Source organism: Tetranychus urticae, chromosome 1 (assembly GCF_039701765.1).
Source record: "Tetranychus urticae isolate SD_2017Ah chromosome 1, NJAU_TeUrti_SD_1.0, whole genome shotgun sequence".
Taxonomy (NCBI): domain Eukaryota; kingdom Metazoa; phylum Arthropoda; class Arachnida; order Trombidiformes; family Tetranychidae; genus Tetranychus; species Tetranychus urticae.
Window position 1 is genome coordinate 15,560,853 of NC_142958.1, and position 13,585 is coordinate 15,574,437.

The following is a 13,585-nucleotide window of genomic DNA, read 5'->3' on the forward strand; positions in this document are numbered from 1 at the left end:
TAAAGATGAAAACAGAAAAAAAGAAACAAATAAAACGTGTTTTTCAATCACAAATTCAATTGATTCATTAATAGATAGAAATAAATATTTTCAACAGAAAATATGATTCAGTTGTTGATGGCGCTCTTGATAATGAACAAGAACAGAGATTACAGTTAATGGTGACGATTACATGTGAGGTGAAGAATCGTAATAATTGATGATCATTTAGTTAAGAATCAATTTTATAACTGATTTCGAGTTGACAACATGAATGATTTGATTGAATAAATGATAACAAAAGAAACTGAATTAACTGTTTTAAAGAAAGATTGAAACAAAACTGTTTTCTTTGTCCCATAAACATTATCATTTATCTCGTTATTATTTTTTTTTTGCTTCATCAAAGTTAACTTTTGCTTGATTGTTGCATGAGCTGCCATCTGCAGTTATAACAGCTATTTAATCGACTAGATTTGGCTCAGTTACTCCATCTATCGGGTCGTTTACCCATTATTGATCTCTTAAAGTTTGGAAAAATAAAGTTTCAAGTTTTCAAAAGAAATGATGCTGATAGTAAGTGTCTAAAATTGGTAATGGTCTCATTACCAGGTCGAATACTCATCGATTGAAATTTATTTTCTTTCGAGGATGAAAAAATTCATTAAATAAATAATGAAATAGAATCAAAAAACTTAACTTATTAAAACTACAACTTTGTTTGTATTTCATGTTCAATTGCCATAGTTAAAACATAATTAGCATTTTCAAATTTTTCTGAGAGATTTGTTTTATCATTGTTATTGTATGAGTTAATCTGAATATCCATCTTTAACTTTCTTATTCCAACACAGTTACATCTAATCAACTGAAAGTGATGCTAATAATAATAAATTGACATTTGATAACTTGATCTCAGTGCATTCAGTCAATGTTAACCAATAAATCTTATCAACTACCAAGAAGAAGAGAAATATAAATGCAAACAAAAGTTTTATTTAATTGGAAACTTGCGCCTCAATAGCAACAATTAACTGTAACAACAAACTGAATTACAACGAATCTATAAAATCTAGTCACAATGGCAACTGGAAATGATAAACCACTCAAAATATTGTTCACTGCTTTGTTTAGGTAAGTTTGACTTGAATTTGAATCGACTTTGAATTTTCGTTAATTTAAACCTTTTTCATGCAGTCCTGGCCATTTGAATGCGTGTCTTGGTATCGGTTTGTTGCTTAAGAAACGAGGTCATCAAGTTTATGTTGCTCATCTTCCTAAGTACCGTTCACTTGTCGAAAAACATGGATTCGAGTTTATTTCATTGTTTGACTATGCTGAACCCGAATTTCCAATCATGGAATCACCACCCACACTTGGAGATCGTTTGAGATATGTATTCGAAAGTTCGCTGAAATTTACACCATTGGAGCGGTTAAAAGAGATGAAGACACATCCTTTCAATCATTTGATTCAAGGCTCCAAAGGCGATAATTATGCTATGATGAAGATTGTTAAAGAGATTAATCCCGATGTTTGCTTGGCTGATTACCTCTTCAATATGCCTTGGATGTTTGCTGTCGACTGTCCAGTGATTCCTGTCAAGTCTCTTAATCCAATTGATTTGTATAATGGTCCTCCTCCTCGTTCAGGATGTTCAGTTCATGATCCACCGACTGTTTGGGAAGAGTTCAGGCGATCGGGCCGGAAAATTAATCTAGAAATGGAAAGTGATCTTGAAAAGTTGTTCGCTCATTTTAATGTTGAATTTAAATCGTATAACTATGCACAACATTTGGGAATCTACATTTATCCGGGTCCATTGGATTACCATGAATTGGGTCCACCAAAAGAAAATTGGGTTCGTCTTGACTCATCTATTCGCTCGACAGAAACACCAAATTTCGAGTTACCAGAGAAACTTAAAGATAAACCAGGAAAATTGATTTATATCTCAATGGGAACGTTGGCTTCATTTGTAACTGAATTACTAACCATGATATTAACTCCATTGGCCAACTCACCTCATCGTTTCATCGTGTCAACTGGTGTTGATGGTGACTCAATCAAACTCCATGATAACATGTGGGGAGATAAATTTGTCAACGAGGTTGCTATTTTACCCAAAGTCGATTTATTCATAACTCATGGAGGAAGCAATTCTTTGATCGAAAGCTTAGCTGTTGGTAAACCATTAATAGTTATACCTCTAATTGTTGATCAGCATGATAATGCCCAACGAATAGTTGATCTTGGCTTAGGTTTGAAAATAAAATTGCATCAATTTAGTGGGGAAAAGCTGTTGCAAGCAATTGAAGAAGTGCTCAATAGTGAAAAAATTAGTTTAAATGTTGCTCGAGTGAGTGAAGAGCTGAAAAAGTCTGATTCAAGTGATAAAGTTGTTCCTCTAATAGAGCAACTCGCTCGAAATAAATCACTATGTTAAGGTGTTTGTAAAACATTTTCAAGTCTATCTTTGTATCAATATTATTAGGTGCGGGAATAAGTTCCCGGCTTTTTTAAGAGAAGTTTGAAATGTGTTTTAAGGAGAAGGAGTTGAGCTAGAATATTCAAAAGAATTATTAGCGAAAGAGGAGACTTTGGTGCATATTTCAAATGGTCAAACAGATCTTAAGATCAGCATTCTAGGATTTCTCAGGCCAATAAACTTTCGAGGTGATTTTTCGGTTTTTCATCTTCATTGGGCCCCACTTCAGAAAAATTAGTTCTCATAGCTTCAGAGAGATAGAAATTCGATTATGATATGTCTAGTGAGTGAAGCGGCTGGAAAAAAACTGCCCGTTCAAGTACGATTGGACTTTTATTTGGGGTTTTCTCAGATATTGGATATTTACAAATCGCGTTTTAGCATGAAATTTTACAGCCCATTTTCTCATTTTCTATGTTCTGCTAGTAACAATTGATCCATTCACATTAGACTATGTTTTGATCTGTTAGTGGAATAAATTTTTTTAGGTACTAACAGTTTGAAGTGAAAAGCTGACTTTTTTGAGGTCAAAAACCGCTTTTTGAAGCGGCTTCGAGACCTAGTTTTTTGGGCTTTTTAAAATGAAAATTTTCTCTCAAAATATGTTGGAACGTATGCAGAAAAGTTTTTTGACGATGTTTGAACAGTTTCCAGATAGTAATTCACGAGAAAATTCGAGTTAGAACAATCCCCGCAGAACCTTTTTTTCTGGATCGGAATTAATCATTTAAAATCGATATTTTGACCACTAAAATGTACCGAATCGAATGTGCCTTTCTTTGTAATAAATAGTTGTTAGTACACTCTATTAGAAAAAACGCTCAAACGACACTGAAAAAAAGAACCGATGGCAATGGAAGCCTCTTCGAAAAAAGCCAAGAACTTATTCCCGCACCTAATAATACCTTACTCTTTGGAATCGACTCTTGCTTTTATTGCACCAGCTGCCATCTTTAGTTATAACAGTTACTTAACAGACTAGATTTGGCTCAGTTACTCCATCTGCTGCATTGTTAACTAGTGATGCAGTATTGCATAAGAATCAAATTACGCGCTCAGTTTTCAGCTGATGCATTAAAGCATGCAAGTGGAATTGAACAACTCTCAAGAATTGAACAGTTTGTGACAGTGTGATTTGTTTCATGAAGATTTTTCATTTAAGAATTGATTACTTAGTTCTTGTTTTATGATGCAACCTAATAACCTTTTTACATACGTTAATATGTTTTATGATAATGAAATAATTTATTGTAAACTACTTTATCTAAGGTAGGTAACATCATTTTTTAATCAAATTTCATTACGAAGTGTCAAAATCAACGATTAACAGTTCGTCCTCATTTATTTCAGGATCATAATCTAGCAGATTGTAACCAGTAACTTTCTTGTTCATCAATAAAATGGAGTGCCCAATAAGTAAACCTGATTCATCAAGAATGATGGTTTCAGTCCAATATTAAATTGCCCGACAACTGGTCTGATTTGGCGGTTTTACTGAACAATGTTATGTATAAGTTCGAAAAATCGCTTCTCTCTCCCAACAAGAATGAGTTGACACTTTATGGAAAGGAAGATCAATAATTTCCCGAGATAGAGATGCTGTTATTGAAAACTAAGTTAACCGCTATTATGAGCTCTCGATTCTATCTTATGATTGTTTTTTGGAAGATTTGGTTTAATCAATGTGTAACTGGCCTCATTCGAATGTTTACTAGAAACAGTGATTGATGTCAATGAAAATTTCACTGTGAATAATCCTTTGTGTGGATAATGCCGGACTTTTCATTCTCCTCACATGATGAATTACTATAACGACTTCAACTCGGAATCTTTTTCAGGAATGGGTTTTCGTGTACCAACCGGAATTGCTCGACTATTCAATAATAACTCAATACACTATTGCTGTATCACTTAACTCAAGATGCATATTATGAAAAGGGCTGAATTTGACGAATTCGATATTAAAACAAAGGACACAATATGATAGAGAAACTTTATCTTTCCAGAATCACGTAAATTTGCGGAATTTCATAAAGCAGTGCATTCACAGCACGGCAGAAGACAATGGCATTTATTAGATCTTTCACTTCTTGATTCACTGGTTTGGTCTATGGAACCAATCGTAGAGTAACAAATTAAGGACGATTAATTGTATCTGAAAGGGTAATGAGCACGATGAAACTGGCTATGTATCCAAGCCAAATTATTTAATTTGACGCATTTGACTAACTTCGTAAAGTCTTTTAATCAATAAATTTCTGAAAAAAGCTCTAAATCAATGCAATTTATCTTTTCCAATTTTTGTTATCATTAGGGGTGTTTCCGATGAAAAATGGATCGAGTTATCTAGATCCAAAAAAAATCGATTAAGATCAATTTACATCGACATTTTTGGACTTAATTTGTTCTAAATGATCTAACGGCTGAAAAAAACATTGTCAGCTAAAAAAGTCACCGGAAGTGGATTAAATTAACATTTCATCGGAAAAATCCATTGTGACAAATCCATCCACAAAACGTCACAATTTATTGACAATGAATCAAATCCAATCTCAATAAATTTTTGATCGGAAACACCTTAGATTAAAGTGAATATCTGATGTCAAGTGTATCTTGATTGCTTCAATTACCCATCAATTGAGTACGGACAGTTTGATGGAATTCCGAATTCACATGAAAACTTGAATTCATTTCGAGTGCATGAGTTTGCCTATTTAGGGCGTTTTGTTATTGTTTATTGTAAATAAAAACTGAAGTCAAAATTTATGTTTATTTCATTTTGTTGTCATTAAGTTAAGTATTTGTGAATAATCAACTGGAACACACAATATGATTATGTTGACTTTGTTTGTATTTTTATGCACAACTGTCATAAGTGAAGTTTTTTCAGGTAAATTGTAACTGATTGATTGAAAAGCAATATCGACTGAGTATATTAATCAACCTATCATTTTAGTGATGCCTATACAGCTTCCTATGTACCTTGAAGATGGTAATTACTTGATAAAAGCGAAACTTGCAGTAAGAGTAAGTAAAACGAAACAAATCCAAGCTTGTTCGTCTCAGCTTAAATACGAATTTATTACAACTTCCAGGACAGTAGCCTTCAAATAAATATCATTGAGTACATCAAATCCATCAATGGAACAATCAGAGGCAGAATAGATTTTAAAATCGATGAAGCTGATGTTCTCTCAATATTTTATACGAATAAGGAGCAGTTAAATCGATTATTTGTTGGTGGTAAGTGCTTATAAAAGATTTTAATTTTCATTCATTAGTTTGATTTCATCTCTATTTTTTAGAAACCTGTTCGTTATTAAAATACAGTACAAGCGGTTGGAATTTACACTTGAATGTTTTGTTGTATAAAGGTTTTCTCAATCATTTGTTGTATGTCGGACCTTCAGTTATATTCAGAATCACTGGATACAGCTATGTCTGGGTAAGTCAAGTTGTTCAAGTCATTTAATCTACAATGTACATTCGAACTCATTCGGGTTACCTTTTGAATCCAGAAAACAGCAGAAGATGAAGTTATCAGAGGTGCTAAAGAACATGCTGCTAAAGTGACCCTTGATCGAGACCTCGATGTGTGGTTTTACTTCAAAGGTAAGTGTTTTTTTCAATGATGTGATTAACCCAAATTGATTGACAATAATGAGCATACAGACGAGAATTATGAAACTGGAATCGCAAAACCAAATAAAGTCAAGTTTCTTGGCTATGATGCAGGTATCGCTTATGCACCAAATGGAATGTATTGGTTTGACATTTATATGAACGCACGAGTTGAACAAAATTTCGATACAATTGTTACTGTAAGTAATTTCTTTGGTTAATTTGTTAATCAATTGCTTAAAATTTCTTGTCCTGTTTCGATTTAAATATAAACCTAGCCAAAGCCAACTATTTACTGTCAACAATCAGCTATTGATTCACTGGGTTATCCACATGAACCTTTTCCAAGAATAACAGAACATTCAATTCATTTCATTTCTAAAACCAAAAGTTTCAATGCTGGCCCATCAAAGAGAGAAGAAGTAAGATTTTTATCATTTCATTGGGTGAATATTTTAATGTAAAATTAATTTACATGCATTTATTGTAGGTTTATGCTGATGAAAGGTATCAAATCCTAAGCATTAAAAGTTCAACTGGTGGAGATAATAAGACTGAAACCATTTATGATTATCAATTAGGAATTGAATATGAATTGACAGAAGACGGAAATTGTTCAGTTTCTCCAATGAAACTATCAGCACCGGGTTTAGTTCAAGATTCATCATTGGGTTATGACATCTTTAAACTTGATTTGAATCGATTGCTCAACTTTCATTTGAATTACCGCTATTATGGACCAGCACTTTTCGTAAGAACTTTGTGGGTGCTTTTAATCATGATGTAACAATAAGTTAATGTTTATTTTAGGATGAACGGAATGGAATCGGAACACATGCTTGGCAAATAAGTGAAGAAAAGGCAAAAGTTGAGGAAAAAACGTATCCATATGTCGTTACTACTCAGTATTTTAACAAGTTGACAGTGAGTTTATCCAAATTCAGGAACAAAAAAATGATAAATAAATGGATTTACTTCTTTAAATGCTGTCTTCATAGGATATGTCTTCTGGCTATACTCTTGTTGGTACCATAATCAGTGCCTATGACATCGAAGTAAGTAACGTTCGAAGGGGTTGTTCAAATTTACAGTTGCTAGTAATTAACTCTATTTATAATTTTATAAGATTAAGTTAGATTAGAAAGTTTATCACTGAAACCGAATTGGAAGAAATCGAAAGAAAGATTCTTAATTATTAAATCGATGATAAAGTCTGGAAATTCCTTTTTCGAAATTGATTTATAATATTACTCAGTATAACTCAGCGAATGCCTGACCAGATGCTCAACATCAATGTAACTTTACCTTGAAACAGCGAAAATAAATGTCGCTAAACTTACATGTACTCGAGTCAAGTTTCAATGGTTACAAATTTATCAAGTTAAACATCTTAAATCTGAAAAGCTCTGGGTCAAATAACGAACAGCCGTAAAAAAATGATAAATAACAAAATATTTTGCATTAAATATTCCAATATTCTTTACAGTATAAATTAAATGCTTCACGTACGACCGAATACTTCTTTTATGGACATGAGATAAGCTCATCAGAATCAACAAGAAAGTTTAATGTTAAAAACTGCTATCCTGATCCTGCATCGAGAAAGACTATTGCAATGTATTTCACTTGTAAAGGTTAGTATCAAATCATAATTCAATTTAAACTGTCCCTTGAAAAGTAAACGAGTATTTTTTATCCATATTTTAGATATTCCTTGTGACTACTTTGATCAATATTATTACCAATTTCAAGATAAAGTTAAAGAATCACTAGTCGACTCTGGAACAATTGCAGCTTCGAGAATCGCAAGCATTGTGCCAATATTTAATTCCGATGAAATTATTATTTACATTACGATTTTGGACTTTCCAAGAATAAAAGGTAACGAAGCTTTACTGAAGAATGTCGAATGAGAAGTCACAATAAGTTAGTTTACTAATATTTCTTTTTTGCTAAATAGATGCATTCGAGATGCGAAATATGAAATTAGATGAAAAAACTTTAACAAAAGCGTCAAAAGTCATAATTGATGGCGATGAAGAAGATTGTTTGATGAAAAATTCTTATAGATATGAACCTTTCGAGTAAGTACTTGCGCTTAAGTCCAGTAATTATTGATTCAAGTTTGTAAATCTTTTAAACATTAACAGAGCCATTGCATACTGTAAGACTGTGGATGGATACTTGTGCCAGAGAATCGATGGTAAAAACGTAAAGCTTGTGGAAGATCACGATAATGGAGTTTCTTGTTCAGTTTTCATGACTCCATTGAAGAACGTATTTCGCTATAGCCAAGAAATACCGTTGGAAAACCTTCATGAGAGACTCAATCACATTAGTATTTCATTACAATCGCCTCAGAACAACAAGATGCTTACCTTTGCTCCATATCATGTGGCGGATGCAACAAAAGTCAATGACAATGAACATGCTCCGCTATTCAATTCAATCTTTAAAAATATCAAGTTCGTTGAAGACAAACTTAAGACGATGTCAGTTATTGGCGCTACTGATTCGAGTTCTTGTTACCGAAAATGTGCCAATTCAGACGAGAATAGTTGTAATTCATTCTCGTTTTGTGTTTATAATGATAGAGTTGAATGTCTTGTGTCTACCAATGAAAATATTTCGCCTCAAACAACATCTTCTGATGCCTCATGCACCACCTACTTAATGGACAATCTACAAAAGTTCAAGAAAATTCCGTCAAAAAGATTTACTGATAATCAAAATTCAGTATCGTTCGATAGTTCTCTTGGAAAATGCGCTTCTTTTTGTTACAATTCTGATTCATGTAAATCATTCCAATTCTGTTCTGGCTCATGCAGTATGGCAGGTTATTACACGGATGCAGCAAGTGATTACAGTGAAGATTGTGATATTTATATTCGTAAGTAAAATTCACTAATCGTTATACCAATTATCGCTGACGATTAATACAAACTAAAGATTTCTTTTATTTATAATTCAGCAAAAGTATTGGATAGGTTTGAAGTGACTGGAACAATGATTTTCGAGGACGTTTTTCACACTGAAATGAATCTCAGTTCCGATCAATGTGCTGCTCTTTGTCATGACTGGAACGATAAAGAAGTCACTTGTCAGTCTTTCAATTATTGCCCAGCTCATGCTAAAAAGCTGAGTATTTGTCAATTATCAAAGTATTATCCAAGTCATACTGCTGATGTGAAACTTGTTCATTCGGATACTTGTCAAAATTATCAAAGGAGTGAGCAAAGTTTGATTGACCAACAAAAAAACAACGCAATCACTAGAAGTCCGCACATTGGAACAATTTTTGGTTCAACCGTGTTATTCGCGGCAGCTGGACTTATTTTTGGAGCTCTTGTTGCTATTGTGACCACAAAATTTTATTACAGCAAGAAAAATGATCCATCTGATTCCTACAACCGTCACACATTCAGTTGGGATAAACAGTTGAATGAAGATTAATTGTAGGTGAAATCTAATTATGTTTTAAAAAGTGAATAAAAATCAACAATATGAAACCATCAACTTGATTTGATAATTCAGTGATGATAAAGTGATTCAAATCGAATTAAAATCTATCTGCTTCGATAATGACTGATCGCATGTCCTTTTCACTCAGTACAATCAATCCACTTTGAAAACCAAATTTTTAATGCTAACCGGCGTCAATGGGAAAACTTAAACTATTAATACAATAGAATCGTGTCCTACATCAAAAGTAACCAAAGTTGAACTTTGAAAACGATTTTATCTAAAATCAGATCGAGTAGTAAGTAAGAATCGAATGAATTTAAATTGTACAAATGAATCTTATTTCTCTAAAAGTCCATACGATTAAAGCTATTAACTTGAAATAAAATTTTTTTGCGCTTGTGAATCACACATCTCATATTAAAAGTTAAATCTTTAAAGTTTAAAGTTTATCTCGCTCATTGAACTTGCTCGAAGGAAAATACCTTCATGCCATTTTTATTTCCAATATTTTCGTTTTAATTATATTTTAATTATAGCCACAATTACGAGTTTTTAGCATAGCTTACTTATTTCTGGGTTTGTAGCATTGTACAGGGCTATTCAGCTACTTAGTAAGATGTTGAACGCCAATAACTTTGCAACCAGACATACCTTTGACCTGGGAATCGAATGCAGTGAGTTTGGGGGACATTCATTTTTTATGTTTCAAGGACAAGGTCATTCAAGGTCATTTTTCGGAAATCGCTGCTGCTCATGTTAGAGGTCATTCTGAGGGCCGGACATCATTTTCGAAGACAAAAAATCTTCCTGATCAATTTTCGACACTCTGTGATGAACGCTGCTTGAGTTATTGACATTTAAGTTTCAAAACTGCGTTAATTTACATTTTTTATTTTTATGAAAATTCGCATTTTTTATGCTCATAAGGACTAAATTGGAACTAATCGGCAAAAAGAATTCATCAAAAATTGTTGTAAAAATTGAATAAGACCTTGTTAAATAAACTTGCTTAACCCCATTCGTGTAAAGCGCTCCTGGAGCTTTGAGCAGTCACCTGGATCGCTAGAATGTAGTGGAAAATGAATTTGGGTTTTGATTACGCCCCAATGAGCATAAAAAATGCGAATTTTCATAAAAATAAAAAATGTAAATTAACGCAGTTTTGAAACTTAAATGTCAATAACTCAAGCAGCGTTCATCACAGAGTGTCGAAAATTGATCAGGAAGATTTTTTGTCTTCGAAAATGATGTCCGGCCCTCAGAATGACCTCTAACATGAGCAGCAGCGATTTCCGAAAAATGACCTTGAATGACCTTGTCCTTGAAACATAAAAAATGAATGTCCCCCAAACTCACTGCATTCGATTCCCAGGTCAAAGGTATGTCTGGTTGCAAAGTTATTGGCGTTCAACATCTTACTAAGTAGCTGAATAGCCCTGTATAATGTTTTATCTTGTTTTGATTTTTGAAAACTATTTTTACCCAAAAACCTTGAACATTATCTATTCAACGTTGCACGAATTTTTGCGATATGATTATTCTTTAAATCTATGTACAGTTAACTACCATAAATTGTTAGTACCAGCAATTTTCAGCAGATTATCCAATAATTACTCAGCCATAAAGATTAAACTGTTTGACTCGAACCCTTTATTCACATGTTCTTTGTAAGGCTATGCTAAAGGAGGAGTACCAAAAGAATAGGGAGAACGGTCACAGATATTTTCATTCTCCTCTCACATTTTTTTCGGGCTAACTGTTTGCTATTTTATTATTAATTCTGCCAACTTTTACCCACAGTTCAATGTTTGGAAACACGTTTCGAAGCCTTTTAAACATTATTATCTTGATATTTCATTGATCGACCATTTCTCAGTGTTTATCAATTTTATTTTCTTGTTGATCATGTTTTGGTTTAACCTTCGATTGGATTGCCTTGATGCACTTAAAAAAGGTTAATCGTTTGCCTGAACAAGAAAATATAATAAGAGAACCTTGAATTTCACTTTTTTACTTTTACCTTTTTCTCAGTGAGATACCTTCACATGAGATACACAGCTATTGATGTTATTCAAATCTAACTAGGGAAAATGGAGTTACCATATCAAATCAGAAGTTATTCATTTTTTATTTATTCCCGAGTTGGCAATTATTTGATCTGATTTTATTGACAAAAATATAAGTTAGTATTTGATTCAAATTACATTGATTCAAGAGAGCATCAGATTCTTGGGTAACTTGAGTTGTAAATAGCAATTCCACAAGTATTGTTTCCTCTCAATATTCGACCGTAACCATTTTCACCCCAATGTTCCCCCCAACTGTTCTTGAAGATCCAATAAGGAGTTCCATTTTCAGTTCCATAGCCGACTATTGGAACCAAGTGGGTAATTTTATCTTTAGGGCAATTAGGACTATTATAAATCCCTTCTCTATTAATGAAAGTCGACAATGGTTGATGATTAAATCTGTAAATAGCAAACGTTGGATAACTTACTTGTAAAACACGAAATCCTGCAGATCTGCGTAAATGTATCCAGCGACAACATGCTCAGCAACAGCATCACGGAGAGCATTCTCGTTGTACCTTGGAACGTATACAAAATCTTTTATTTTAATCCTGTCACATTCAGAGTTGACTTTGCAAGCCTTTTGACCAAATAAGTCATCATGTGATTCATACGGGTAACAATCTTCTAGACGTAATCCTTTACTCATTGCATATTGGTAACCGGTGCTCACAAATCCTATAGTGCAGCCTTTGGATTTAGGAGCACAGTCTAGTATATCTTGTGCTGAAAGATTAACCAATTTACCGGTTTCTTGAGCATAGGCAGCTTCGATTACTGCTGCACCAGTAAATGCCCAACAAGATGGACATGCACCTTGATCTTTAATTCTAGTCAAGATACCTTTTGTCCTCCAATCAACTGATTCTGGAGCTTTGAAATACGATTTATGATGAAATTTAACATCTAATGGTTGTGGTTCCACTTCTATCTCAGGCATTTTCGTTTCATTGATTGTCTTTGATTTTCAAATTCAAATAAGAAAAGTCAATAAATCACTCTAATCATTATAATGTATGAATAAATATTGAAATACTTTACCAAATCAGCAAACTTTGTGATTCCCAATTGATAACTGTGTTCACCTCGAATGGCCTTTTCATTGTGAAGTTTAATTTTCTTCAAATTTTCATTGAAAATATTCTTTCGATAAGTTTCTTCCTCGGAATTGAGATAAGTTTTGCCATGAGTTTCCTGTTAAACAAGGTACATAATGAAGGTTTAATCATCAATCTTCTTAAATATTAATAGTTACTCACCTTAAACAGTGTCCATTCCTTGTCGGTCAAAATAACACTTGATGTTGCAAAAGTAAAAGAGTTACAATAACTAAAAGCTGGTACATTTTGTACTGGGCAATGAGATACTTCAGCGTTTCATTATTGCTCACAAGCGTTTTGTAACGATATTTATACTAAAACTGTAGAACTACTCGGAGGCTGTGATTCATTGCAATCAAGATTTTTGGCGTTTTCTTATCGATCTGAGGGGTAATCACAAGATGAAATATTTAATCATCTTTTCATTCTTTACTAATAATGTTTCAATACGTCCATGAAAAATAAAGTCTGATGATCTGAAAATATAACCATTTCTGATTCTTGTCGTATTGCTGGAATGTGTGCAAGACTGATTTCTTTGTAATTAATAGGGTTATGTCATTTTTCTGTGTGAATTTAGTTACAATTAATACACTAACTCTGAATTATTTGTTAATATTATTCAATGAATGCAAGTTTCATTTAAGCTCGAAATGTTAAGTTATCATTTACGGTATTTTTTTGATACGTTTCATTGTAAAAATGTTATCATTCATTTATCACAAATAATTTGTATTGTTGAAACAAATAAGATCTGTGGAGCTTCAATTGATATCAACTTTAACAATTGAACAATAAGTAAAATAATTTCAGCCAGCTGATTTTTACAACGATAAATTGATAAGAAGTATGTTTAGGATTGA

At 33.0% G+C, this 13,585-nt stretch overlaps 3 protein-coding genes across 3 annotated transcripts; 2 read left to right on the plus strand and 1 right to left on the minus strand.

The window, feature by feature from the left end:
* The first annotated feature begins 931 nt into the window (after positions 1–931).
* Positions 932–2,438, plus strand: LOC107367619 (uncharacterized). Its single transcript, XM_089267134.1, has 2 exons — positions 932–1,113; positions 1,177–2,438. The coding sequence occupies exons 1-2, from the start codon at positions 1,061–1,063 to the stop codon at positions 2,423–2,425; spliced, it is 1,302 nt and encodes a 433-aa protein (XP_089123260.1). The 5' UTR covers positions 932–1,060; the 3' UTR covers positions 2,426–2,438.
* An 826-nt stretch (positions 2,439–3,264) lies between these two features.
* On the plus strand, positions 3,265–9,541 carry LOC107367618 (uncharacterized). The gene is made up of 16 exons (XM_089270374.1): positions 3,265–3,736; positions 3,818–5,357; positions 5,424–5,494; positions 5,563–5,710; positions 5,773–5,912; positions 5,986–6,079; positions 6,140–6,288; positions 6,367–6,510; positions 6,579–6,839; positions 6,899–7,012; positions 7,087–7,143; positions 7,575–7,722; positions 7,796–7,969; positions 8,049–8,172; positions 8,239–8,978; positions 9,060–9,541. Exons 2-16 carry the CDS (start codon positions 5,297–5,299, stop codon positions 9,539–9,541), a joined length of 2,907 nt encoding a protein of 968 aa, XP_089126500.1. The 5' UTR covers positions 3,265–3,736; positions 3,818–5,296.
* Positions 9,542–11,664: 2,123 nt separating this feature from the next.
* Positions 11,665–13,039, minus strand: LOC107367640 (procathepsin L-like). The gene is made up of 4 exons (XM_015935366.3): positions 12,882–13,039; positions 12,664–12,816; positions 12,051–12,580; positions 11,665–11,985 (listed from the first exon to the last, which is right to left on the minus strand). The coding sequence occupies exons 3-4, from the start codon at positions 12,560–12,562 to the stop codon at positions 11,775–11,777; spliced, it is 723 nt and encodes a 240-aa protein (XP_015790852.2). The 5' UTR covers positions 12,563–12,580; positions 12,664–12,816; positions 12,882–13,039; the 3' UTR covers positions 11,665–11,774.
* Positions 13,040–13,585: the final 546 nt, after the last annotated feature.

What these genes read in the sequence shown, in the direction of transcription:
- LOC107367619 (XM_089267134.1), top strand. Translation starts at nt 1,061, where the DNA reads ATGGCAACTGGAAATGATAAACCACTCAAAATATTGTTCACTGCTTTG. An exon ending in TTGTTCACTGCTTTGTTTAG is followed by an intron (nt 1,114 to 1,176) that starts GTAAGTTTGACT and finishes TTTTTCATGCAG; the next exon opens with TCCTGGCCATTTGAATGCGT.
- LOC107367640 (XM_015935366.3), bottom strand. Translation starts at nt 12,562, where the DNA reads ATGCCTGAGATAGAAGTGGAACCACAACCATTAGATGTTAAATTTCAT. An exon ending in CAGGATTTCGTGTTTTACAA is followed by an intron (nt 11,986 to 12,050) that starts GTAAGTTATCCA and finishes TTTCATTAATAG; the next exon opens with AGAAGGGATTTATAATAGTC.
- LOC107367618 (XM_089270374.1), top strand. Translation starts at nt 5,297, where the DNA reads ATGATTATGTTGACTTTGTTTGTATTTTTATGCACAACTGTCATAAGT. An exon ending in CATAAGTGAAGTTTTTTCAG is followed by an intron (nt 5,358 to 5,423) that starts GTAAATTGTAAC and finishes CTATCATTTTAG; the next exon opens with TGATGCCTATACAGCTTCCT. An exon ending in AGATTGTGATATTTATATTC is followed by an intron (nt 8,979 to 9,059) that starts GTAAGTAAAATT and finishes TTTATAATTCAG; the next exon opens with CAAAAGTATTGGATAGGTTT.